The 27,527-nt window shown below is 43.9% G+C and overlaps 2 protein-coding genes across 2 annotated transcripts; one reads left to right on the top strand and one right to left on the bottom strand.

The window, feature by feature from the left end:
* Positions 1 to 1,932: 1,932 nt before the first annotated feature.
* On the bottom strand, positions 1,933 to 14,074 carry NABP1 (nucleic acid binding protein 1). Its single transcript, XM_075934209.2, has 6 exons — positions 13,057 to 14,074; positions 12,482 to 12,620; positions 8,169 to 8,240; positions 5,524 to 5,599; positions 5,187 to 5,253; positions 1,933 to 3,426 (listed from the first exon to the last, which is right to left on the bottom strand). Exons 1-6 carry the CDS (start codon positions 13,145 to 13,147, stop codon positions 3,233 to 3,235), a joined length of 639 nt encoding a protein of 212 aa, XP_075790324.1. The 5' UTR covers positions 13,148 to 14,074; the 3' UTR covers positions 1,933 to 3,232.
* A 914-nt stretch (positions 14,075 to 14,988) lies between these two features.
* LOC102456698 (testis-specific serine/threonine-protein kinase 6-like) lies at positions 14,989 to 16,381 on the top strand. The gene has a single exon (XM_006117952.4). It carries the CDS (start codon positions 15,125 to 15,127, stop codon positions 15,956 to 15,958), a length of 834 nt encoding a protein of 277 aa, XP_006118014.3. The 5' UTR covers positions 14,989 to 15,124; the 3' UTR covers positions 15,959 to 16,381.
* Positions 16,382 to 27,527: the final 11,146 nt, after the last annotated feature.

Genomic DNA, 27,527 nt, shown 5'->3' with positions numbered 1-27,527 from the left:
GGAACATTTGCAAATGCAGCACTCCTCCTGCTCACATCTGTGTTATTAGCCCGTCCCGTCCACACAGCAAGTAAAACCCAAACATTTAAAGACGGGATACACCTCAAACATCTAATCCTCAAAGTGTATTTCAGAATTACCTAGACAAAAGGGGAGCAACAGTATACAATGTGCATCTTCCATAATATCCTTATAGAATCCTTCCTTCCAAGCATTTTCATTACATAGAAAGAACATTCTGTAGGACAGCACCCTTGCATCTTTATTGTACTCTCTGTAGGAAGGCATTTTCAGATGTTTCTTACCTACCTTACTCACCATTATAATCACCCCTCATAACATTCCTTCTCACAAACCGGTTTATGGTGTAAGACTATTGCATTATAACTTTTAGGCATTCCACCTGCAAAGGGCTCTCTGAAGAGTTCCACTCAGGTGAATGAGACACAACACTATCTTTCATAAAGCAAATGCCCAGATCCCTTTGCACAATCAGAACCACTTATAAGGGATGTGAACTTGCTAGGGGAAAAAAAAGTAGCTTCTTCTTTTGACATCTTGCCCCGAATTCAGAGACCTGAAGTGCATATAGTTAAACAGATCAAAAGTCACCTGGCTTCATACTGCAGAAATTTCCCTAAAGAGAAGTAAAACTAAATTAATACAATGATGCAGCCAAATGTTAAAACAAATGATTAGACACTGAAGACAGGAATGCTACCAACCTTAAAAAAGCAAAGACCAATCTTCTTGCTTCATTTCTTTCAATCATAGGTCATTTGCTTTCAAGAAGATTTGGAAGCAGGGGTCCACATCCTGTGTTAAATTTACTAGCAGTAACCATCTCCATTTTAACAGTCTGGTTAATGTAAGCATGATTAAGAGTTACCTTTTCTATTTCAAAATCCAATGAACTAAAAATACACGCTTTACCTTCTTAGTTTTCCATTCCTTCAAGACATTATTTGACTAAAGCTAACATAATTTGCATGTGAGATGTTGGAATCGCATTCAGCAATCCAGCAAATAAGAGTTTACTAGCACACCTGGCAATATTATACATATTAATATTTAAAACAAAAGCCCATACTGTGAAATCCTGTTTTCTAGCTTGAGTATCACTTAAACACGGTGCTTTTTAATAACCGCTTCTCAGCTGAAATGGGTTCTCATTTACAGTACTTATGACTCAGGAACCTAAAGGAATATGTGTTGAAAGAGGGCACAAAATGAATGCTAACCCTATTATAAGGATGAAGGAACACCACACAAAGCTTTATAGTGCATGTGAAATTCTACTTTAAGTATTTTTTTTTTTAGAAAATGAAATAGAACGGAGGAGGGATGAAAGCTTCTATTTGTAGGGAGCATACCACCTTCTCTTACAGCTTACAAAAGTCCTCAACATTCACTTCGCATGTTGTAGTTTCACAAGGCTTCTACAGTCTGGACAACAGTATCCACTGATCACTACAGTGGGAGTTACATGATTAGATTTTATTTAGTGTCTCAGTTTTGTCTATTTCAACCAGAAAGTATGAGTAGCAATATCTATTTTACCAATACACGCATACATGTGAAATTCTTTGTTGTATCTGAGGTAAGAGCTTTTCCTAAATGACTTCAAGAAGTTTTAAAAAAAAACTCATGTTTCTAAGCAAGCAGTAAATCTTTACACACACCTGTTACTGACAAAGTAAAGAAAAGACCACTTCTTTTGACCGTCACAAGCTCTGAAACTGTGCAGTTTCAGAAGACTGACATTCAAATGAGACAAAATAAAGACAGTAGGTGAAATGACTCAAACGCCAAGAATAGTTGAAAATAGACTTGATAACTCAATGAACTAGAGTCACTTCACAGCGACAACTTCCACTTCTAAACCCTCTCATGAAATCTGTAAGGCTTGACCAAAAGAAATATGTCTGTCAACATGATTAGTGCAACTTTTATTTAAGAAGTCAGCTTCAAGAACAGAGTTTAACAAATAGAGAGAATTCAGTAAGTCATCTTCTTGTTTCCAAATCTGATCCAAAGCACAGAAATTGGATCAGTTTACTCTGTGGACACTTTGCTTCTATATGATATAGTACCAAGAATCTTCATCCTACTTGGGATGAAAACACCTGTTTTGTTTAGAGGTGGTGGTTGTGTCATAAGTTCATACAAAGATATGTTATATAAAAGGGAAGAAAAATACTTGTTCTGAAATATAAATTGACACCTTATGGCACAGGAAGTGCTGCTGTACAGTTGGCTAGTACTTCTGTACGTATATCATTGAATCTAGTCAGTATTTTGTTTGAGCATAAACAAGTGTTAAAAAATAGGCATTCAGAAGCCCAGGTGGTAGCCATCTTGCAGAAAAGTTAGACATGGGGCATTAAATATACCAACGGCAGAATCCTTGGCACCTTGCTCTATACTAGTGACTTTGGAGTTCTCACAATTCAGGAAAAGCACAAAATTACTTTTCATCAAGACTGAAGCCACCACATGGATACTAAAAAATGCCCTATTTAATTTAAATCTTTCCCTCCTATTCTCTAGGTTGAGTGCCAAATGGATGAAGCTTGCCTTGAGGACAGCTTGGCAAATTCTGGATGACTTTCTTTGTTAAAGAGATATTGTAGCTGGAGACATAATTTACACTTTTTGGCAACAAAAGTGAAGCTATTATTATTCAGTCACTGTAGCCAATTGAAATCTCCTGGTGTTACCATCCTTTGATTTAAGTAGTGCTACCAGCTGCTGACAGTGACCGATTTCCTTGCACTTATTGCTTTAGCCGACAATTTAAATTTTAAACAAGAGACCTGACCATTTAGGCCCATCAATACAGTCACGCAATTCTTCTTAACCCTCACAGATAGGACCTCTGGAACTTTACAGTCCACTTAAGGCTATATGGCTGACCAGAAGAAACAGAGCAACCAACAACAACAAATTAATAATCTAACTGAAATTGGTTTATATTTGTTTAAAAATTCATTCCATTTTAACAGACTTTTACCCATGTTCTCAAATATCCACCCCTCGCCAATTTCTGAGATGTAAGCAGCTTCACCATGCTTTCTTCAAGAAAAATCAAGCCACTTTGCTCGATAGACCATAAAGGGAAAAAAAACACCAATAAAGGACAAACATTCACAGTTAACCATAAATAAAAGTGCATTCAGTGTTCAAGTAGGGTGTATAGTTTAAGCAAGTTGTACAGCCACATTTGGCACAGTCATCTTTTAAAGGCTCTGCGTGGGTCCCTCCCATTATTTACTGTGGTTAGAAGGGGCTGACCATTGTTAGATGTTGGGTTTGGTGGATTTACAGGTCCTCGTCCATTGGCTCTCCCAGTACCTGCATAGGAGTGGGCATGACTGTATGCCAATGGGAATCCACTGGATTCAGGTCCCGTTTGTAAACCGTTTCCTAAAAAGACAGTAAAATGTTATCACAAGTCCGATACTTTGTAATCACTGCTCCTCTTTGCAACAAGCCTTCATCATTTGCCAGCTAATACGTAACTAAGTAACACTGAGCTTTAAGATAGGGTGCAAAGTCGGGGCACCTCAGAACACCGTATCACCGCCAGCTTTCTCCAAAAGCACCACCATAGCAATGACTAAAGCAAGACCACCACAGATAGATTATGTTGCTATGACTTGGCATTGCATTCTTAGAGAAAGGGAGGGAAGAAAATACTACCAGTCTGACTGCCAAAGCTGGATTCTGATGCTTCCATTCACATGCACTCGCCTATAGCTGGCACCTACTAGATGATCCCCGGAAGTACTGACTAGGAGATACAGTTTGTAATGAACAGGACAGAAAAGATAGAGTGGAAAGAAGCTAGTACATCACATCCCACCCCTCCAAACACACGGACACAGAGAGAGAAAGAACAGTCTTGTGTGAATCCACTCTAAGGAGTGACAGCTAGTACCATGCTGATGGGACAGAAACTGAAATGACAAAACCAGTATGGGAGGAGGGGAGAAAATTAAAGATTGCACAGAAGCAGGAAGAAGGATAATGGGAATCAGAGAAGGAGGTCTCAAAATGTAAGCGTGAACACAATGGAATCAGGACAGTCCACCATGCAAAATGACTGGGTCATGAGTAAGTGGCTACCCAGCAATTAGGCTGACAGAGGACTTGCCCCACCCTAGTATTAAGGCGACAAAAAATTGGCTTCAGAGTACCACCCTTATTTGCTCAGCAGAAGTTTTATACTTGAAGCTTGTGGAAAGGGCTCAAAGTGAAATAAGAGAAATGAAAATCTGTTCCCAAAGAGCAATCGTATCAGACAATTCATTGCCAGCAACAATTCTTCGCTGCACAATACTAGGTTTTGATCATCATAGCCAGGGCTCAACAAATCATGTAATCTACTCTCTCGTGGCGAGTAGATTACAAGCCGGCACCGCACGATCTGCGCATGCACAGCGCGATCTGCGCATGCGCAGCTCTCAGAACCACATGGCTGGCGAGCCCTGATCATAGGCATCCATTTTATTATGCAATCCCAGGAAAAAGGAGTGAGCGGGCTTTATATCCACCCCAAAGCCTCTGAAGCTTTTTCTTATTAAAGCATAATTACTTGCAGTACAGTGATGCCACAAAACTATATCGACACACTAATCTTTCCATTGCATAAGAGTTCTGGTCTCCGCCTTTCTTAAGATCCCATCAGGAAATGGGACACTGGCATTATCTAGTCTGACCTCCCACATAGCAGGACACCAACCTCACCCGCACCCACACTAAACCCAACTGAATGCTTGCTGTTGAGTAGCACAGAATTAGGATACTCCTGGTTAAGTATTAAGTGCAACACTAAGACCATGTCTAGCTTAGGTCTGCCCCTTTACGTCCAACAAGCAGCAGTGGGTTGAAAGCCAAGAGTGGAATTTTCAGAAGTACGTACGCAACATAGGAGCGAAATCAGTGCAAAGCGTCATCTTCTGTGACTTAGACTCTTCCTGCCTGAATCATTTATAATGGAAATATTTTCTTGAGGAAAGTTACTTATGTGCAAAAGTGCTTGATCCTACTTTGACACAAGAACGCCTCATTTTGCCCTTAAAATGTAAAATCCAATCTCTTTCAATGTAGAAAAAACAAGAGCGAACCCAAGATCTTAAAGTGTTTCTTATTCTTTCACTTCCACAAAATAAAACAAAACTTACCCATTGGCCCGAAAGAATAAGTACCCAAATTATTTGATGGAGAACTATTATTCTGTTCACCCTGTGCCTTCAGAAAAATGTAGAGAAAAAAAAAAAGGTCAGATACAAAAACTTCTGAAAGTTACAGAGAGGGATGAAATGTTACATATGTTTTTGTACACACAAGATCCCCACACCACTCTCCTACAGTTATTTACCACACCATCACCATTCCTCTCTATGCCTTTTATATGTGCATTTGAAACCATTTTAAAGCTAGAAATCTTACCACTGCCAACCCTGCAGCATTCAGATCAAAGAATATTGATGCAAGAGAACCACAGGATGTTTAACATACCGGTTTGTTGTGCTGCCCAAGGTGGTCTGAGTTGGGTTCGCTGAAGTTTGGCAGTTCCGAGTACACCATACAAAACCTCGAAAAAGTAAACAAGGTCATGAGGAAAGCAACAGAACAGTTTTTCCTAGCGAGTTAGGAGCGAGTTCTTCATTATTTCCAAAAGGAATAGACATTTTGTACCTCTGCACTATTAAAATATAAGTAAGCCAACTCCAGTCCTATGAAGAGAACACTTCCATAGCACAGGACCAAGATGATTCTTTTCAAGGCTTGGAGCCCACGATGTCATGTTTCCTTGCTCGGGCTATTTCAGTCAAACAGTTAGCTCAACAAGACTCAAACACCCTATATGCCCACCTAGCACCTATTAATAGTAAAGAGAACCTGCGGGCGAGGGGGGGGGGGGTACTAAAATTCACAATACTTTTCCAGTTAGTGGCACTGAATGGGAGAAAAGACCCATTGACTACTGCATGAGGGCGGACGGTGCGGAGGGGAGAAAGAAGAGAGGCTGGGATCATAGAGCTTTTTCGGGTCAGGGTCCACTGACTCACTGGAAAAATCAGTTGGGGTTGCACACAAGTGAGAAGCAAAAAAACCCCACAACCCTTCTCTCCCCCCCCCCGCAAAAAACCCCTCACTCCTCACTGAGGTGGCCCCTGACTGAAGGAGAAAGACACTTCCCATATTCCCCTCGCATTCCAGAGCCTAGGGGGACCCAGGCTAGTAGATTTTGCATGCCCCAGCCCTGTAGTGGGGTGGCGGTGAGACTAGAGCACCAGCATGAGCTCCCCAAAGCTGGTGAAAGCCCTGAACTTCGGGGGCTGCATCTGGCCCCCAGGCCTTAGGTTCCCCACCCCTCCTCTACTGTAAGGTAAAATTACTGTCACAAACCACTTAAACTGGGACAGAGCTAAGAAAAGGCAAGATAAGGATTTCACCTTAATCCAACCTTGTTACAGAGCAACAACACTCATTCAAAAGTTGTTCAGAGAAGCTGAATCATTTGACCTGAAAAGAAAAATCCAGTGTAATCCTCCTAGCTAGATTTTGTTATTCTTAAACAAGCCAGTAGGTGGGATGTCAAGTCCTCAAACCTATAAGCTTTTTGGGGCCAGGACTGTCTTTATTCTGTATTTGTACAACACCTAACATGACGGGGCTCTGGATTATGACTGAGGCGCTCAGATATTTTGATAATACACATAAATCTCTCTCTAGTGAGGACGTTTCAGAATTATTCATCTAATTAGAAACAGGTACTTCATCAAGCCATTTTCTCTGGCTGTGTCTTAAGCTTGTTACTTGCATTTGTTTTTTGTGGAATAAGGAATAGCTGCTCGCTTGCTTCTTCTCAGCATCCTTTAACAGACTAAAAGAGTGATGTCTGCTCCTGTATCACATTTTCTTAACCTTCCTTCATCATGCTGCTCACTGAGCTCTCTCCAATTTGACACAGGATTTAAAATAAGGCCTCAAAATAAATAGATTATTCAAACTGCGGGCTAAGGAAGCAGAGCAGAATAATTGCCAAGCTCATTTTACATACTATCCTCCTACCATTACAACCCACAGGACAGCTAGGAGGGAGGCTGAATTGCCTTTCCACTCCTAGAGAAGGATGAGCCCTTTAGCACACCAGGGTGAAACTCATTATCACCACAGTGCATGTAAACTCGCCTTGCAGCTGCTTATAATGCACCAAGCCTGTGGAGAGAGGACTCCAAATTTTCAATGCGGCGAGTCCTTGAACATGAGTATTTGCTAGCCTAAGAAGAGAGGTTTTATATCTGGGGCTTGTCTATGCTGTAAAAGGGGAGGCAGAGTACAGTAATTCCTCATTTAACACGTGCCCACTTAACACGTTTTTGCGATAGTAAGGTTTTTTTTTTTAGGGAACGTTTTTTGAATTACACACCGTCCCCGGAATAACACGATTTCCCCAGCTGGCCCATTGCCAGCGTCTGCGTGGGGCTTCCCCCGCCTCCCTGCAAAGCGGCGGAGGGTTTGCTGCTCTCCGCGCCGTTCCCTGGAGCCCCTCCCCCTTTGACGGACGCAGTGCAGGTTCCGGCAGACCCGTCACAGGGGCATACTCCGAACCCAATCCCCCTCCCCTCTCCTCCCCTTCCCCAGAGCCAAACACCTCCCCTCTGCGCTGTAACCCAGTCCCCTTTCTCCCCCAAACTTATGTCCCAGTTCCAATAGACACCACTGCTGGAAATGCAACCCCCAACTTTTCCATTATTTTCCATGGGAAAATTGACCCCGCATAACACGTTTTCACTTAACACCATCATTGTCTGAAACGTATCGATAGTGTTAAATGAGGAATTACTGTACACCAACAGGGAACGGTGGCTGAAACCCAGCCGATCGCCCCCTTCCCCTGCATGAACCCGCTCCAATGAAACAGGCCCAAGGCTTCCTGCTCTTTGCCACAACCGATCACTCACAGAAACAAGCAACATTCTGGTCTCTGTTACAGCGACAATTGCAAATGCACCAGATCTCCATTTCGCTTCTTTTCTTCCCGGGGGAGGGATTGAATCCTACCAATAAGACCCACACTGGTTTACACGTCCCACAGCCCCCGCCAAGGGCAATACTTGGCCAAGCACAAGACACATTAAAAGCATGATACTTACTCTCCAATTTTCTGTAGCTCGCCTCCTCTTCCTGTGTAAAGCGTCAGGCATCCTTTCCACAGGGATGCATACCTAGCCAAAAGAGAGCCAATGACGTGTCAAGTGCTAGAAAAGGATGAGCAACTGAATGTTCTCTGTTACCCAATAGGGAACATTAACAGTGAAACAGATATTGAAGAACTAAATCTATCTGTGAATGTTTTCCTGTGCCGGCAGAAATGGAGTGGCCTGAATTCCCAGACTAAAATTCTCAGATTCCCCAAGATTATTTTACTCCACCAGTTTCTAGTTACGAATGTATTTTCTGCTGCTTCAAAACAGTTGGGGGAAGTCCCATTAACTTGGTTGGGTCTTCAAAAGCGGCTAACAGCCACATGAGACTAGCATCAAGTCTGTCACACCTACACCATTTGGCTAGCAGAAAGACCTGCTCAAAGTGCCATCCTTTCGGTCAGGCAGAAGGCAGGCATTTTGCCAGGACCACTGTCCACATCACCTTGCAGCCCAGCCAACTGACTGACATAAGATGCTATTTTTGCAGAATACTTGTGTGTAAAATTCTGCAAGAGGGAAAGCAAAGTAGAAAACAATGCACAAGTGTGCTAACCAGCATTCAATGGGTCAAGCAGAAAAACCAACTGCTTAGTATATATATACACATATGAGGCATCTGTCTGTCCATCCAAGAATTATTCTAAACAGTAACAGCTAAAACCACATTTGATATGCAGCGTCTTCTTACTCTAACTTAAAAAGCAAGGTCAGGGTTTGGTCGTGGCAGGAATATGGGATGCATCTGGAATTCGAGTGTTTTCCATAACACGGAAAGGGCCCTGATTGAAGGGATGCAATATTGCACAGTCACCACTGGAGGCAGTGAGTGGGACAGCTGAGGAAGTGACCAATGGGGGGAGCCACAACAGGAAGGGAGTGGTCAGCTGGAGACAGTGCTCACCAGCTTGCTGGCCACCTGCTCAGGTAAGTGTCCCCCCACCTCAAACCCTTCCCACCCACTCCCATCCTCCACGCAGCACCAGATGAGGGGTGGGGGAGACCCCCTACAGAGCACCACCAGGGCCGAGCAGTGCAATCCCTACGCCGGATCCACAGGTTCCCTTCCCCCCCCCCCCCCCCCCCCCAACACTGCTGGGTATGTGGTCATGCCAGCAGGCCTGCATAGCACTCTCTTCTCCCCTCTCCGAGCTGGCCCAAGCCAGAACCAGGCAACACCCGGTAAGTCTTCTAGTTTGGTATAAAAAGTAGCAGCAAAATATATTTACTCTTGAGATTCAAGTAATGTACAGAAATGAAATGCAATCATTTTCAGTAAGTGGAAATACACACTTGGACATTGCATGGGGGTATCTCAGTCCAATTTGGCTTTTTATAAGCAGCCTTTGACTTCAGGGATTGAAATTAAGTGATGTAGAAATAAAGATCAACAGTTCAGCTATACTAAACCTACAGGACAGAAAAACCTTACAAGGCTTGCAAAAGAGAGGCACACATGCACAGAGGAGTACTAACAGAAGAGGATGATGGTCTTCTAGCAAAAACACCACACTGGGACTGGTTCCATCCCCAGTCCACCATAGAGGTTCTTTGTGACTGAAGCCAAGTTTCTTAAGCTCACTATGCTTTTACCTCTCTAACTGTAAAATGTGGATAATAATTCTTCCTCCTCCCCTTTGTCTGATCCAGTTAGATTCCCATTCCATGTACAGCACTACACAGCGGGACTCCAGTCTCAACCGCGGGACTCGAGGCCCCATGGTAGTACAAATATAATACACTAGAAACACCTCACTTTTTCCTGTATTCAGCGTATTAAATAAGATCTTGTCGAAAAATGTAAATGCCCTACTCCCATCTTGAAAGAAGAGCCTTACACTTCATATTCCGCTTGGAACAAGATGCCTTTTATGCTGAATTTAATAGCAGGGCAGTTTTGTCCTATAACGTGAAGGAAAAGAGGTGCTAAATAACCTGAAGACATATCAATCTCACATATACGACATATAGAAGAAAAATACACGACATATAGAAGAAAAGGATTAACAACTTCACAATTTCCAGCACCACAGGTTTCCCCACCTCTCCACTGACACAAGTTTTCATGTTCAGTTCATAAAATGAGTGGGTTGGCCATAAAACGCTAACCCAAACAAAGAAACTTAAGTGTTTAGAATTTTGAAATATTAGCAGCAACATCATTCTGCACATGAAAAACTAACAACAGGGAACACATGGGAAACTCTTTGTTAATGCCATGGAATCCTTCTAGACTTGCAATTCAACACAGAAATAAAGAAATGAGGAGTTTTTGTACACAAAGCTAGTGCCCAGATAAGGGTAACTATTTGTAAAGTGACCAGACTGAGCCAAAGAAATAAGTTTACCCCATATATGTAAAATGTACTTATATTGCAAAAGCAATGACACTCAAATTAATCCCAAGTTAAATACAGAAGTGGAAAATATACCATGAGAGAATAGTTTTTAGTGCAACTTGTACACCAGCATAAGGTGAAAGAAAATGTTATAAAATAAGGACCAAAGTCAGATCTTTTTGACATGTCATGTAAATCTACCGTCTTCCATGAAATATGTGTTGTTGCAAATGAAGGCATAATTTGGCCCTTAATAAGTAACCCTAATGCTATTTCATGGCTTCATGTCTTGCAAGAGGTTCTTGTTTTCCCATAGTGTGGACCACATTAATACAGATTATCTTGTGAGCCATCTGTCTTCCCATTCTCTCCCCCAGAGAACACTGTAGATAAATTATTTACAAAGAAATGTGATATTAACAGTTGCAGTCAACAGTAGTAATTTAGTGTTACATAGAATAAAAAGAAAATTTTGGAGAAGTCTACATAACGTTTAACAAAGATAGCTGAAATCTTTAAGTATTTTGAAAACACACTGGATGTCAAACCTCACAACTATAAACAGATGTAATCTGAGTACAAAACTAATAACTTCTGACTTTTCCATAAAGCAAATTTGCATAAGATTAACTTGAAAAATTCTGGTGGAGATATTCATTTGTTTTCATCCTCAAAACCGGAATTAAGTGAAAAACTGTATTTAACCTCTATGCCACTAAAAGCATTCTTAATTTTTATAACTACTGAGTAAGGAGTTGGGTTTTATGTATTTAAACAATCCCCGAGCATATGAAACCAAAATACTTGTTTGTGTTAGGCTGCTGAATGAGAAAACGAAATTGACTAAAAAAAGAAATGAAAGTGACTAGTTTCTTGGAATCGGATAAGAGAAGTGCAGAGAATAGGAGGATAAAAGTAGTTCTTCCAGTTTTATAATTTAGTGACCATGGAGACATATTGTAAAACCTAAAAATACATAATATAGCAGTAGCCCATTATATTGTATGCATTACATATGAACAAAATACTATATTTTATAACAGCACCAATAATATTTTAATTTATACTCTCAGTTTTTCTGGCATTTCCATTAAATCCACTGTGAAGCAGACCACCCTTTTTCTCCCCCCCATCCCTCTTCCCCTCGCCTATTTATTTCAAGCGTTCACATCCCAAACTCATAACTCCGGTCATCTGAAGAAGTGGGCTGTGCCCACGAAACCTCGTGATACCATCTACATGTTTTGTTAGTTTATAAAGTGCTACCAGACCATTTGTTGTCACATTCTTAGTGTTACTTAAAAATAATAATCTCCTGCATTCTCCAAGATCAGTGCTACAAACGTGTTTTAAAAAAACATGGTTTTGATTTCATTGTAAATTCCTATCTTGAATGTGCAGATCGATATAACTTTGCCCCCCCAAAAAAAAACAATGTGAAATTTAAAAGCAATTTGAAAAGCTCCTAAATCCCAGATTCTAATCTAAACAGAATCTAGTGAAATAAAGACAGTTACTGAGATGCAGAGCAGACAGTGTGCTCTACAGATCCCATCAATTTGTTTGAGATTGGGGGGAAGGGAGGGGAGGAGAGATCTTCAGGTTTTAATTTAATGATAGATCACAGGCTGCTGCTAGTCTGACAAGGAAGAAGTCCAAATAAGGCAAGCTGTGTCACGTTGCTTCTTTCACTGAATAAGCTAGAGGCTATTTAGAATTCAAACCCTTTGCTTTAGTTACAGAGAGGATTTTTCCACATTCATAGCAGTTACAAAGTAAAGACACTGATCCTTCAGATTTTAGATACCCCCACTGTAAAGTACAGAAATGGTTAAGAACGAGATCATTGAGCAACGTTATTTAAATATCCAACAACGGGGCTAGGATGAGCTAAGCCTTATCCTGTCCCCACCCCATACATACCCTTTGGTCAATCGAATAATATCCCCTGGCTGTACGAGACTTCCGATTTCATCCCACACTGAAATTGTGATGCTGCCAGTTTTGTCTGCTACTTTACACGATCTCACCTCATGTCCATCTTTGGTTTTGGTAACTCGTCCTGTATGGGGGAATTTAAAATACAAAAAAATTACAAACTAGGAGAATTCATGAGCTCTGAAAATGAAAAAAAAAATAGTTTAGATGTTTGAGTTATTCCCCAAGTGTAACGGACCCTTTATGCCAATAAGATCAAGAAGCAAGATCCTTAAATCAACATAAACAGACAAGTATCTCCTGCGTGAGATAAATGGAGTTAAAAATATGGGATTCTCTCCCGTGCCTGAACATAAGATCTTGTTTTACAATAAAATAAGGACATGGGGTTAAAGAAGGCTCCCGCTCTGCACAGGGGCTGCTCCTGCACCCCCTGGAAGTGTAAGCACGTGTCGGGAGCCAGCACACATGTACCTTCTCCTATTCAGGGAGGGAGAAAAGAGAGAGGGGAGGAGGAGGAGGAGGAAAGCAAGAGAGATGGTTCAGAGGGACCCACTTACCGATTTCCAGCACAATAAAGACGACATTTAAGTTTTTCAGTCCGGGTTTTATGTCTTTTATAAAGTGGTATGTGTCGTTTGCCATGCTCATGCTGCTGCTCAGGAAGAGGACACAGGTGCTGCTGGGGCAGATTGAGCAAGACAAAGCATCCCTCAGGAGAGAAGGGGTTTCAGGGTGACCAGCCCTGGGTTAGAGGTGTGTGTACACTTTGGGGGCGGCTATCAACCCAAATTGACAGGCAGCAGGAGCACGCGGAGCCTTTTACAGCTGGAAGATGAAGGCGATGGGATGAGGCTAAGCACAGTGATTTTCAGGCAGGCAGGCTGGTCAGCTGCAGCTGCTGCCCCCACTGGTGAAAGCCGGGGACAGCCCCGGCTTCTCGGCCCCCTTCTCACTGCACCGAGCCCCAGAACTCCCCGGGGCCCCGCCTGCTAATATGTTACAACAGCTCGCCAAGTGCTCCCCAACCTCTTGCTTGGCCCCGCTCAGGAGGGCACCACAGCAGCCCCGACCACACCACACACCATACACCCCTTCTTTAACTGCAACGCAAATGAAGCATGTGCTGCTGCGCTTGCCCTTTTATAGCCAGGCGGGCGGGCCCATCTCCCTCACGCCGCGGGGGCCACGAAAAGGGAAATGGGGATGAGGAGGAAAAGACGGAGCCAATCACAAGGTGCCTTAGCCTAGTTCGAGACACCTGCTCGGGGCTACAGCGGTCAGGCTCCCCCGACCCTCTCTCCGGGTCATTCACGGAGGAAGCGGGGGACGCACGTGTAATGGAAGCGGCCGTGGAACGCGGAGCCGTCAGAATGGAATTCAATGTGACCAAGTGCTCCGTGCGAGTTGCTGATTGGCTGGGCTGGCTTCTTTTGTCCTGTGACCTAGAACGTTCGTACATTTACTGGGTATCTCCCTCGCCCCTTTGGAGTGGGATCAAAAAGCTTCATTCGCTCTTAGGGCAGTGACAGAGACCTATCCTCTGTGTGTGTGTCTCTCTCTTTCTCTCTCTCCTTAAGGAGGGGTCACAAGCCCGAGATCTGCGGCCAGTATTTTACAGCCACACACGCTAGCCTGTGCTGTCTGAGCCGCAGAGAAGAGAGGTGAGGGAATGAAGAAATGATCCAGTTTTTTACATCTTTTTTTTTTTAATGCTGTCTCATAACCACAAGCAAAGATGGAGGCAGCAGCATTAGCTAAGTGACCGCTGCCAATGTTCCTTTTAACTGAGAAAATAATCCATATTGAATAAACTGAAAGTGTATAGCACAAGATCAGTGTGTGTCATTTCCGGAGCGGTGAAGGGAGTGTAAGAGCGTCTGGGGTTACTCATTTAGTAGGAGATTTTTGGCAACTTCATCTTAATTGAAAGGTAAATATTTACTCTTCAGCCATATTTCGATGAACCTCCGAGATAGTTAGTCTATGCTAAAGACAATCCAAAGAGTGTGTACATTACTGGAAACAGGAAAATCACTCCAACATTCTTTACACAAGACTCCTGTACTCTAGAGCAGGGCAACCTGGATCTTAGTCCTATAGCAAAGGATGAGATTCTGTAGAAAACTGCAGCTATAGAATTGTGTACTAAATGGGGCCCTAGACAGCATGCTCTTTCTCTATTTGCTGGGACTGGACTTGGTCTGTGTTTTTGCCTGGGTGGCTTAAAATAAAAACTTTTTTTTCCCTAGAATTTCTAAATTAGAGACAATTTTTTAAAAGCTGATGAAAATGCCTTTGTTGTGAGCATAGGCTAAGGAGTATGACTTTAGTTTTCTGAGAATAGGAAGTCTGATTTTAAATCTCTCTACTGAACTCTGTGGTACTCCTGGGTTTTCAAAGGGGAGCATGGGAGAGCAATGGGATTATATGACACCTGCAGTTACCAGTGGTGTGTGACACTCTTGACACTTCACAATAGCCAGGTGCGCAGTGATGTATCCGGGGCCAAACACGCAGGGGGCATATGGGAATGAAGGTGTAGAGGTGCCAAGTATGATGGGTTGAAACCATCAGTCCCAAAAAGGTTAAACCCAGTCCTGTTCAGCCCCCAAAGGACCCTGCGCCATGTCAGGGGGCTCCCAAGAGGACAAGCTCCTGAGTAATCTGGGATACAAGCTGGGCCAGACTCTGGGTGAGGGCAGCTACTCCAAGGTGAGGGTGGCCACCTCAACCAAGTACAAGGGCCCACTAGCCATCAAGATGGTAGACCGACACCGAGCACCCCCCGACTATGTACACAAATTTCTGCCACGGGAGCTCTCTCTTCTTCGGGTGATCCGGCACCCTCACATTGTGCGGATCTTTGAGTTCATTGAAGTCTGCAATGGGAAACTCTACATCGTAATGGAAGCAGCGTCCACTGATCTGCTCCAGCTGGTGCAGCAGCTTGGGAAACTATCTTGTGTCCCTGAGGCCCGGAACATCTTTGGACAGATCGTGGGTGCCGTGCGTTACCTTCATGACCGGAATGTGGTGCACCGGGACCTCAAGTGTGAGAATGTCTTGCTCACTTCCGATGGCCTCCGGGCAAAGCTCACAGACTTTGGTTTTGGCAAGGAGGCACGTGGCTACCCAGACCTGAGCACCACCTACTGCGGATCAGCTGCCTATGCCTCTCCCGAGGTGCTGCTGGGTATACCTTACGACGCCAAGAAGTACGACATATGGAGCTTGGGTGTGGTGCTCTACGTGATGGTGACCGGCTGCATGCCCTTTGATGACACCCATGTCCACAGCATGCCCCGCCGCCAGAAGAAGGGAGTCCTCTATCCTGAGGGTCTTCCTCCTCTGCCTGAGCCCTGCAAAGCCCTCATTGCCCAGCTGCTCCAGTTCAGTCCAATCTCTCGGCCTGGGGTGGATCAGGTGGCCAGGAACAGCTGGCTGAAAGGGGAAGTCTAAAAGCAAGCAGATTTTCCCATCTAGCACCACATGGACTGGCTGGGGACACTGATAGTGCAGACTCCAGCAATAGCAGCATGGATTATGTGGAGCTGTTGGCAGGAAGCTTATGGAAACAAACTGACCATATGAAGCTGTTGGGGGTAGTTAATGAGCAATAGACACGTACTGTTGCTGAAAAGGGGGAATTAAATAGATAGCAATCACAGAGAGTTGTCAGCAGTGGATGGAGTCTGCGCACAAGGAGCATTGAAGTACTGCCTACTAACTACAAGTTATGTGTGTGTAGTACAGCCCCTGCAGCTGGCTGTCTTGGTCATTTCACCAGACTCCATTGTGCTCAGAGATGCAGATATCCAGAAAGAGACACTATTTGCTCTGCAACCTCCATGACTGTGCAATAAACTCTGTCTTTTGCTGCTGCTTCATAGTGCTGCTCCCTGCTTTGTGCCCAGTCATCTTGGCCAGAGTCTGGTATGAATTCCATTAGCATTTTTGGAGGGATCACTGCAAGGAATGGGTTCCCCTTACATTAGATCTTGTAACACTTCTGTCAAAGTTCTTATTCTATCTATAGTCTAACCACCTTTCATTTGGAACTAAAACTAGATCCAAATAGCCTCCTGCTTTGGAGAGATTAAAAAAAATGGATCCCAAGCCAGGACTTGATTGTCAGAACTTTGGGTGTATCTGAAATCCATATTTCATATCATGTTTGCTATGCTCCCCATCTGGTGCCAACCAAAGCTTGGCCGGATGGGCTGTAGCATTAGCCCTACTCTTTTAATTTCCATGTTCAAAAAGATTTAGATACTTTATAGCTGTGGTTATCTCAACTCATGTTCTGAAGCATTCTTGCCATTCTTGAGTCCCAGTCCTATTCATGCACATTTTTAACTTTTCATTGTGAAATCGTCACATTGGGCTCTAGGCACAGTGCTTAAGTGAAGTATGTAGTAAGTGTTTGCAGAGTCAGGGTTTCAGGTTAGGAGGCAAAAGGAGATGTGTGTTTGGGAGGCGGGTTTTTTTTTTCCTCTGCTCACACCTCAGATTATCTGATTCCAACCCCTGGATTTCAATCCAGAACACACCCCAGCCCCTCCCACCTGCAGATTAGTTATTGGTGCCAAACCCTTCAACTCTGTCCTCTCGTAAACAACAAACTCAAATCAAATACACCCTGGTACTGCCATGGCATATGCCACTGCCTTGTTCATTCTGCAGGTGTGGGGCCTTGTTTGGGAAAATCTATGCAGTCTAACCTGAGGCGTGAATTTAAACCCATGTAAACCTGCATAACCTTCCCACAAAGACATGGATTCCATTACAATATAAGAGTGACCTTTTTTTTTTATATATATACTTAATTTGCTGTATAATGGAAAGGGGCTCAAGTTAAATTGGGCAGGAGAAAAAGCTTCTCTTATATTAGACTAAGAGAGCACACATGGTGCTAGCAGAGCTTTATCAATATAATGGGTAAAATTTTCCTTTAAGGCAGGGCTACTCAACCTTGGAAGCCCCGGGAGGGGAGGGCACCATGATACCACAGCACATGCTTAAGTGTGATTGCATATATATGCAAATAACTTCTTTTACACGGACAGCCATGAATACTAAGCACTTCCCACAACCCCCAGCACTCCTGGCACCACCTCCGCGGGGGCTAAAAACGCTAACACCCTGTACCCTTCTGTTCCAGCCAGCCCATCCACTTTCAATGCTCACCCCACCTGGGAGATGCCTTGCCATTGTGGAATATGTTCCCGGTGGAGACCATCTTCAAAGGATCCCACCTGTGGGCCACATGTTGAGCCCGGCGTAAACCAAACCGCACTGCAGGCCGCAAACAAACAGGTTATGTTCTGCATATGGCCCACGTGTTGAGTAGCCCTGCATTAAGGCTTTGTATTGTTTCCTCTACCTTGCCCATCTTGTGTATTTAGATTGCAAACTTCTGTTTGTAGAGTGCCTAGCACAATGAGGCACCATTCTCAGTTGACTTCTAGGCACTACTATATGAAAAACATTAATAAATAATAATAAACTCTGGGATGGAAAAACATAGACCTGCCCTTAGCTCTTTCTCTTTGGGAAAGAATCGTGGAGGGGTCACAGACTTGCTTTGAGTCTCAAGCACTGATTTATAGCATGGCGAGAGAAAGATGGGAAGGCATATAATGAGGTATGTCCCTCATTTGCAAGGAGGCACTTTTATTTTTGGATTTCCAAACTTGCTGAAAATACTTTTATTACAGAAAGTCACAAGTAAAGAAGAAAAAGAACTCGGATGAAAACTTACAAAGATCCAATGACTTAACATAAGCAAGAAATTGCTTGTCTAAGATGTGGATGCCTGTTCCCTTATTAATTCAATTTCTTACTAACTGAAGTTTAATCAAAATGAGATACTCAGCCTCAGCCCAAAATAAGACAGTCTAAACAAGGGGGCTTGCACTGATTTAACTAAATCCATTTCTAAATCAGTTTAGTTAAATTGATACAATTTTCCTGTATAGACAAGCTCTAAGGCTACGTTTACACGGCCTTCTCTTGCACAAAAAAAATGCAAATGAGGTGAAGCATGGAATATCACTGCGCCTCATTTGCATGATTAACTAGCAGCCGCTTTTTGCGCAAGAGGCTTTTGTGCAAAAAGGAGTTGTCTACATGACTCCTTTCTGTGCAAACCCCCCCTCTAAAATCCCCCTCTTGCGCAAGAGCTGTTCTTCCTGAAAAAAAGCAGAAGAATGGGTCTTGCACAAGAGGAGGTTTTTGCGCAAAAACAGCCTTATTAATTATGCAAATGAGGCACGGTGATATTCCACGCTTCGCCTGATTTGCATATTTTTTGCACAAGATGTAGACATAGCCTAAGTGTTTGTAGGATTAGGCCCAAAGATAGTTTCACTCAAGTAGGAGTTTGGGTTAAATAGTTGTTAGATTTCTAAACAGTCTGAGTGAAATCCTGACCCCTATGAAGTTAGTGGCAAAACACTCATTGATGCGATCCCTGCCTATATTTTTATTTTGCTCTGATATGTTTACTTAGAAGGTGGGTATCCCAGACCAGTGGTTTGAAGACCCTTGAAACCACCAATATAGGATGACACAATGCCCCTTGACTCATGAGTAGTACACTAGCTATGGGCACTTGGGCCAGGAAATTGGAAGCCACACAGAGAAGAACAGCCACAGGCCTGGGATCTGCTGAAGGACTATATGTCTGGGGCAGCTCTGGCCTTCCTCTGTCTTTGGGTGTTGGGGGAGGGGAACTAGCAATACATTTACTCGCATTCGCCTCTCCGTAATACTCTGATAGGAAGATTTGCTGTTCTCACATCCTGTTCCAGGGCAGTGAGTGCACCAGCATGATGACATCAGCCTCCTAGTGCTTGGAAACAAGTTCTAGGAAGTATCAGATGATTCCCTTCCTCTGCCTTGCTGTTGGCTATGAAAACACTGGGTGAAACCAAAGAAAAAAAATCCCTGAGGTTTCTAGGATGTTTTAGTAGCATAAGAATGTAAAGTACGAGTTTTGAATTGACACTGACCCTTGAAAAACAAAAGTTTAGCAGGAAAGGTGAGTGACTGAAACATTTTGGACATTCCATGCATTTTAACATACTTATACCATGTACATCTCCAGTCCTGAAAACACTTTAAAGTGCTTTATTTTGTTCATATGAAAAGTCCCACTTAAATAGGTAACCTACTCATGTCTCATCTGTGGTACTTCTTCTGTAACATGTGAAGGAGGATGTTTTCCCTTTCCAGCTCTGAATAGGAAATTGAGTCAGAGGGATTTAGAGTGAAATTTTCCCCATGCAAAGGGCCTGCAATCCTATATCATGCCCCACATAAGCCTCTTAACATGAGTCTTCAGATAAATCTGGTCCAACTCAAAGCCTTCCATGGAACTAATCACATGATTAAAATTAAGCATGCACTTAAGTGCTTTGATTGATCAAGGCCTGACAAAACTCAGTCCCAATTTTTCAGGCCTCCAACAGGTCTTCCATGGAAAACCAGACTTGACCTTTCTGATATTTCTAAGGCCTTTACTACACTTAACAGGTTTTAATGTCATAGCTAGGTCAGTTACAGGTGTGATCTTTTTTAACTAATGTAGTTATGGCAATAAAAACTGTAGCGTGGTTATACTAGTACAAGTGTACCTTATCTTTGTGTAGTTCTCCTCCTTTCTGTATAGGAATAAACTGTACTAGTACAAACATCTCTATCTGTATAACTGCACTCACAGTATGGGGTTGAACTGGTGTAAACTGATACAACTTGTGGGCATATAAGGCCTAACATACTAAATACACAAGAAAAACCTTTACAATTAGCAGAAGCAAATTTCCACAGAACAGAGTACATTGTATATATTCTCTCTGTTTCGCCTTTGACACTGCACTAGCCATTGGTTTCCAGATGTATGGTGTATTAGGGTACATCTACACAGCAACATTATTTCTAAATAAGTAGCATTATTAACTAGCATTGTTTTGAAATAACTTAGTTTGCATCTACACGGCAGGCAGCTATTTTGAAATACTGTTGAAATACTGTCAAGCTGGAAGACTTCTTACTCCGACTCCTGTAACCCCCGTTGTACGAGGAGTAAGAGAAGTCGGAGGAAGAGTGCTCTGTTTTGAAATAAGTGCTGTGTAGACGCTCCCAATTTCGAAATAAGCTACTCAATAAATATAAGCTACTCAATAAAATAAGCGTGGCTCAATTTGCGTAGCTTATTTCAAGTTAAGCCCTGCAGTCTTGACGCACCCTTAAACCAGTACAGCATAGTGTGGTAGGACTGTGACTTAGAAAACGTTTTAAAGCTGAGGGAGACAATCCCTTTTCTCTCTGCATTAGCTGAAAGAGTACAATTTTCAAAGGCTTAGCAGATGTTGTCCACTGTTATGAGCAGTGCCTGCAGACATCCCCTGTATTTATCTACGACAGCCTCAAAACAGCAGCATATAGGCTTGTGACCACAAGGCTCAATTATCATCATTCCTTTGCAGTTTCTCCGTCACTACCAACTGCATGCCTGCATGCTGGCCTGAGGGAGGGCGTAGACATTTTGCCCTTCCTGCATTCCATAAAGAAGCAGATGTACTATGAGTTACCGTGTTGGTTTTTAAGGAAGCACATTATGCGTCTCTCTCTCTACCCCACTTCTCTTTTCTGTGATGGGTGAGTCCTGAAAAAGTGTGGGGTTTGTTTTTTAAAAGACGCTGGCTTGTTTCTAAGGTAAAAATACAATTGAGATATGTCTAGCTGTTCACAGAAGACTGCTTGGTGGGCTCAGCAAAGTAAACTGCAAGCTACATCACACCTTAATATGGGGCAAAGAAGGGTCAAACATTCGAAGACTTTCTCCCTTCCATTTCTCAGTTGTTTACGTGACCTACGTCTTAAAGATTTCTAGACCATCAGCATAAATCATTTAATCCCAAAGGGCTTCACAGGCTGCACATTCAGCATGAACCAAGTGCAGTGTCTGCTCAAGTGGAGAGCGGCAGCTACATTTCTTGTGGGTGCACAGCACTTTTCCTTTCTCCGTCTGCTTCCTCCACCATACACAGTGCTTAGTGTACTAGAAAGAGCTAAGAGATCGCAGAGGGGAAGGGAAGTGGCCCATGGGGTCATTAAAGGAAGGGAGGAGTCAACAAGACAAACTCTGTTAAAACATGAGTCACCCCAGGACAAAGTCCCTGATGCAAAGTTAAGATGGTGCAGCTTGGCTGTGAGGCCTCAGGGGAAAAAAAGTGACATTTTTACTCTTTCATTTTCATATAGTGTCATAGGCAGTGCCCTATAGATAAGCCATTATGCTCCAGGTGGGAGTTAAAAATCACACAGCAGTGTAGAGCCCTAGTCTGTTGCCTTTTCTCTCTGGGCCTAACCCTTCTGCAAGACACCCTAGTGAAGTCAGTAAGGCTAGTTTTGGGAGCTGATGAAATGGACCCTTTGGATTTAAAACATGGGTTAGTGACCCCCTATGTTCTCATGGGCACGACTCTGTGTGAGGTACTCTGAGTGCATAATGGCTGTCATAGGCACCAACATTTTTTCCCCCATGGTGCTCCACCCCTGCTCTACCCTGAGGCCCTGCCCCCACTCCACCCAGGCTCCACTTTCACACCACTCCACCCTCTTCTCATCCCCACTCCACACCCTCCCTGCCTGCCCATTGCTTCCTGCTCTCTGCCCTCCCCCATGTCCCTCTCCAAGCTGCCTATCATCAGTTTAGTGGCATTGCCTGTCTATCACGCTCCCAGCAGTGAAAGCAACTTAAAATTTCTGACAGGTACTGTCCTATTGCAACCCGGGTCTCGGCCAGCTCTTTCAATAGCTCCCTGCTGGCTTTTGCTTTTGTTGGAGCTGTGCAGCCACTCACTTTCACTTCTGGGAGCACTACTAAATAGCGGCCCCACTAACCGTTTTGACTGGTGGGTGCTGAGAACACAGGTTTTTTCCTGTGGTTGGAAGCTCCAGCCCCAGATCACTCATGTTATTAACACCTATAATGGCTGTTGCATTATTTCCCGGGGCAGCAGCACCAGTATTCATTACTCTTAGGTTATTGGCATAGGAAGGGGATGTCTCTAGATAGACCACCAAAATTTCTGCTAACATATGGTAATTTAGGCAGCGGTTTCTGCTGAAATCCACCAGCTGGCACAAAGAGGGACTCTCATGCCCTGACTGTAAGTAACACTTACTAATAAATCTGCAGCAGTGTTTATAGAACCATTGTTCCAAATGACTCAAGATGAGTTGGGATGCCATTGTTTCTGAAATATTGTTATTGCTCTACATAGAGTTGTCTTAGAAGTCATTTTACTGCATTCTAGATTTGGCTGCATGTTGTGTTTAGAGCTGTGATACTCAGACTGAGACTCCGTAACCCGCAAGTGGCTCTTTACAGCAGGTGATATTGAAACACTGTATGATTTAATTATTAGTCAATCTAAGTTGCTAACCAGTCACGAGACTTTTACTAGGTTATTAATCAACTGTAGTTGATAAAATAATTATACTTAGTCAGTCATCTCGCTGTGAGAATACTAATAAATATATAAACTTAATATTGCCCCTGCCATATTGTTTACAAATGCATCTATAGTACTATAGTAAGTGAAACAATTCAGACTACTGTGACTCTTTTGGATAAGGTTCATTGGTAATTTGGCACCTGAACCACTGAGGTCTGAGTAGCACTGATTTCCAGTAATAATATTTAAGAGTCTGGACATGAGCAGGAGAAACAGATAAGATTATGTTGCAAGTAAGATATTGAACTGGACTTAGTAGGAGAGAGCATTTCAACTCCGCCTGATTACACAAAAAACCCCTTTACTTTCGAGACCACGATGTAGCTGAATATCAAGCCGCAAGCTTCACTGTAATCAGTAACAAACTGCCAGGATGCTCATCCTCCTCCAAGGCATTTTGCATCTCAGCTTGCACAAGCCTGATTTAGTTACTGCTAAAACCCAGAGGAGTTTGGTCATAGAGTGCAGTGGAGGCTAGAAGAAGCACCATACCTACCACATGCATTTGAATATAAAGTACATGGGAATATTCAACAAATTTGACCACACTCAACTATTAAAGGAGCATAGTTCTTATTTTACAAATGTGAAGATGGACCGGTTTAACAACTATTCCATTCGTATTGCTGGGGAACGGTGGTTACCATAACATAGCAGGCCCATTTGCTGTATTCACTTGAAGGAAATTGTTACGTTGGTGAACTCTTAGTATTGGTAAAAGCTGCATCACCATGAATAGCTGCAGTTTCTATGCTGCCATTGACAATTGACCCATAAAAGGTTTTGATTATATTAAAGCTTCATTTTGGGCAGAGTAGCTGTAATGGCAGCCACCAGGGTCCTTGGGTTCTGTTGGTTGGCCGGAGCACGCAGGCTGTTGGCAAAACAAGTTAGGCTAACATATCAATTGCCACAGAAACTAAATGCTTTCCACTGCAGGTCCCACCCCTGCCCCACCCTGCCTCTGCTCCATCCTCAACCTGCCCCCAAAACCAGACTTTCCCTCAAGTCCTGTCCCTGCCGCACCCTTTACCCACCCTTCTCCATCCCCTTCGTCCTCTCCCAAGTGACACAAACCAGGGATTACTGGGGCCAGGCAGCAGCAGGGGTCCCTCCCCCACACTAACCATGGCAGTGGGAGCCAGAATGGCCTGCTCTGCTCTGCCTCCCAGGCCCCTGGTAATCCCATGAATCCTGTCCAGAGCATGGTTGAAGTGGCTGCTGCATGGCCTGGGTTGGTTGTCCCGAACCATCGTATGGACAGGACAGCTCTGGCTACAGAGCTAGTGAAACCAGGGGAGGTGCAGGGATGAGGCTGCAGTTCTAGTGGGGCAGATCAGGGACCACCGGCAAGAATGCTGCTGTGCCCCACCAGGACTGAAACCATCTCTCCCCCTTGAACAGATTGGGTGTCACCAGCCTACAACCATGCCAGAAGCTCTTTGTAGCTCCACTATCTCTTTGACAGCAGCCATGTAAACACAGACTTCTTCACCTCACAGTCTTTGCTCTATTATCCAAACCTCTGCATTATACATCTCCCTTCCTTGATCCCCAGCAGATGAGATATGCCCTCTGCAGCATGCACCTCATGAATCTCATTCTGGGGGACGAAGAAGAGAAGCTGGAGAAGGCAGAGGTTTGGAGAATAGAGGTTTGGATTAACAGGAGTGTGTGTGTGTATATATATATATATGGTATTAAGCTATACAAAGGAGCTGAAAAAAAGTTTGGAATTCTGCACCTACATTCTTTAGGCTCTCTTAATAATTCTATGCCACCTTTGCAAACCCATGGGCAAGCTAGGCCAACAGCTTGGAGGTGAAGAGAAAAAAGAAAATGAATGAGACTCTTGAATTAGCCTGTGTCGAGGCTGAAGGTTGACTTGCATTCCTGAGATCACTGGAAGAACCAAGAACACAGATAAGTCACTCACTGAGAGCAAGGATTATAATGAAAAAAGGGAACCATCCTGTCCCTACCCTGGTGAGTGAGTCTTTGTGAAGAAGAGGCTTGTTAAAGACCTGAGGTGATGATTGACTAGTAGATGTTTTACTAAGCAAGGGTAGATCTACACTACAGTGTTAATTCGAGTTAGCTTAATTTGGAATTAACTATTTTGAATTAAGTTAATTCAAATTAATGCATCTACACACAAAACCTATTTCGAAATAGCATTTTGCTATTTTGAAATAGTGCGTCCACACTGAGTGGACCCCGAACCGAAGTTAATGCTGGCTGGAACCAGCGCCGGCAGGGCATTAGATTAGGACTTAGTGTGCAGGGCTGCTGCCTGAGGCTAACTGAGCTCCATGCTTAAAGGGACCCTATCCCCACCCCGGACAGACAGTTCTCAGGGATCCCCGCTTGCTTGTTTACCTCGATGAGGGACAGCAAATTAGCTGTCTTGGAGTGCTTGTACTCAGGACACCACAGCACTTGGCCACATGGAGCCAGAGCTGCCCCTGGGCACGCCGGTGTGTCTCGTGGGGTCGCTGCCATCAGTCCGGCTGCACTTGCTGCAGGCTGCCATCTGGGGGATTCATCGGGGGCTGTCAGGATCCAGGAGGCCCTGCGGGAGATCGTCAACCCCGAGGAGCCCTCAGAACCACCCCAGTCCTCCCCACCAGGGGCTCATGCCCCATTCCTCCCTCACATCCTTCCAGTTACCATTCCCTAACCCTCCTTCCTGATGTCAAATAAAAGACACATATGTTCAAAAATAGAAACTGGGTTTATTGAACAAAACTGGGGGGAGGTGGAGGATGAACCTCTGGAGAGACTGGGAAAAGGAGAGAGAGAGGGTGGAAGAGGGGAGGGGGAAACCTGGGAGGAGGGAGCTGGAAGGGGGAAGCAAGGGGAGGGGAAGCTCAGGGTTGGGGGTCTCGCCGGACCAATCTGATTTTCATGAAGACCTGCTCCTGGGTTCGCATGTGGCCGTTGGTGGCCAGGCTGGTAGCTATCCTGCCATAGACGGCCGCGTTCCTCCGTTTAGTGCGGAGATTATGGACGTTGGGGGCATCCCCCCCAAACCTGAATAAGGTCCATGATCTCCACCCTGGACCAGGAAGGTGCCCACCTTCTCCAGCCCCTGGCAGGCTCCTGGGAGCTGGCAGACTGCTCCTGGGGAGCGGATGAGGGCTGGCTCCCAGTGGCTCGCTGGCTCATGTTTTGGGGCCACTGGGTCAAGGGTCCCGGTGGCCACTTCTGGCTCTGGGCTGGCAGGCTTGGAGCTGGCACAGGCACTATGGCCAGGGTCTACCCCTTTAATGGCTCCAGGGCTGGGGGAGAAGAGTGTAAATTTTCCTGGTTGTGCCCAGAGTGGCCACCAGGGCTCCCTGGGAAGGGCTAGAGGCCCCCTGTTTCGAATTAAGTGTCTACACAGCACTTAATTTGAAATAGCTATTTCAAATTTGGCGTTACTCCTCGTACAATGAGGTTTACCAAATTCGAATTAAGCGTTCCACTATTTCGAATTAATTTTGAAATAGCAGTTTGCATGTATAGACGCTATTAAAGTTAATTCGTTATTAACTGTTAATAATGGCTGGTATTCGAATTAACTTTGCAGTGTAGACATACCCCAAGAGATTGTGAGCCCGCAGCATAACACCAGCAATGTGTATTTATTTTCTATGATGAAGGATTTTGATGTGACTGGTATCAGACACAAAGTCCTCATTTGTAAATATGGACCTGATTATGTCCCCGTGGATGTCAGTGGTGAAAGATCAGCACCTATATTCACTTACTACCTGTATTTTATGCATGATCAGAGCTACAATCACTTCCACAGCTTACTAGGTTGTTTTATTTTCCCTTTGTATACTGTTAGGATGAAGAACCAGTTTTTCAGAAAAGTTGCAGATTCTCTGTTTCTTTGAAACTCTCCTTCCTCCCTCTTTGGTTTGCTGTGTGCTCAGATGACTGCAAATGACAAAAAAAAAAACTCTTATCAAAACAATGTAGCAATGCATCCATCTCCTGATAATACCACCAATGATAATCATAAATAGTACTTTACGTGTATTTAGCAGCTTCCATTTGAGGCTTTGATGTATGTAGCAAATATGATAATGTAACCTCCAGTCACACCTGTGAAATAGATCATCATTATTCCTGTTTAAAAGATGAGGGGGGGAAATGAGGTAACAAGGAGGTTAAATAATTTGCTAAAGGTCATACAGGGGGACTACATCTACACTGCAGGCTTCTTGCGTAAGAACTGTTTTGCGGAAGAGTTCTTGTGCAAAAGGTCTTCCACAAGAGCGCGTCCACACTGCCATGTGCTTTTGCACAAGAGCGCCGATGGCAGTGTGGACGCTCTCTTGCGCAAGAAAGCTCTGATGGCCATTTTAGCCATAGGGGTTTCTTGCTCAAGAAATTCATGTTGCCTGTCTACACTGCCTTCTTGTAGAAGAGCTCTTGCACAAGTGGGCTTATTCCTCGTGGGGAGAGGAATAACTCTTCCGGAAGAAGCCTGTTTTCCAATACTGTACTGT

The sequence above is a fragment of the Pelodiscus sinensis genome, chromosome 7 (assembly GCF_052426305.1).
Source record: "Pelodiscus sinensis isolate ZL-2025 chromosome 7, ASM5242630v1, whole genome shotgun sequence".
Lineage (NCBI taxonomy): Eukaryota > Metazoa > Chordata > Testudines > Trionychidae > Pelodiscus > Pelodiscus sinensis.
Note: the sequence above shows the minus strand (reverse complement) of the source record. Positions and strands in the feature narration are given on the sequence as shown.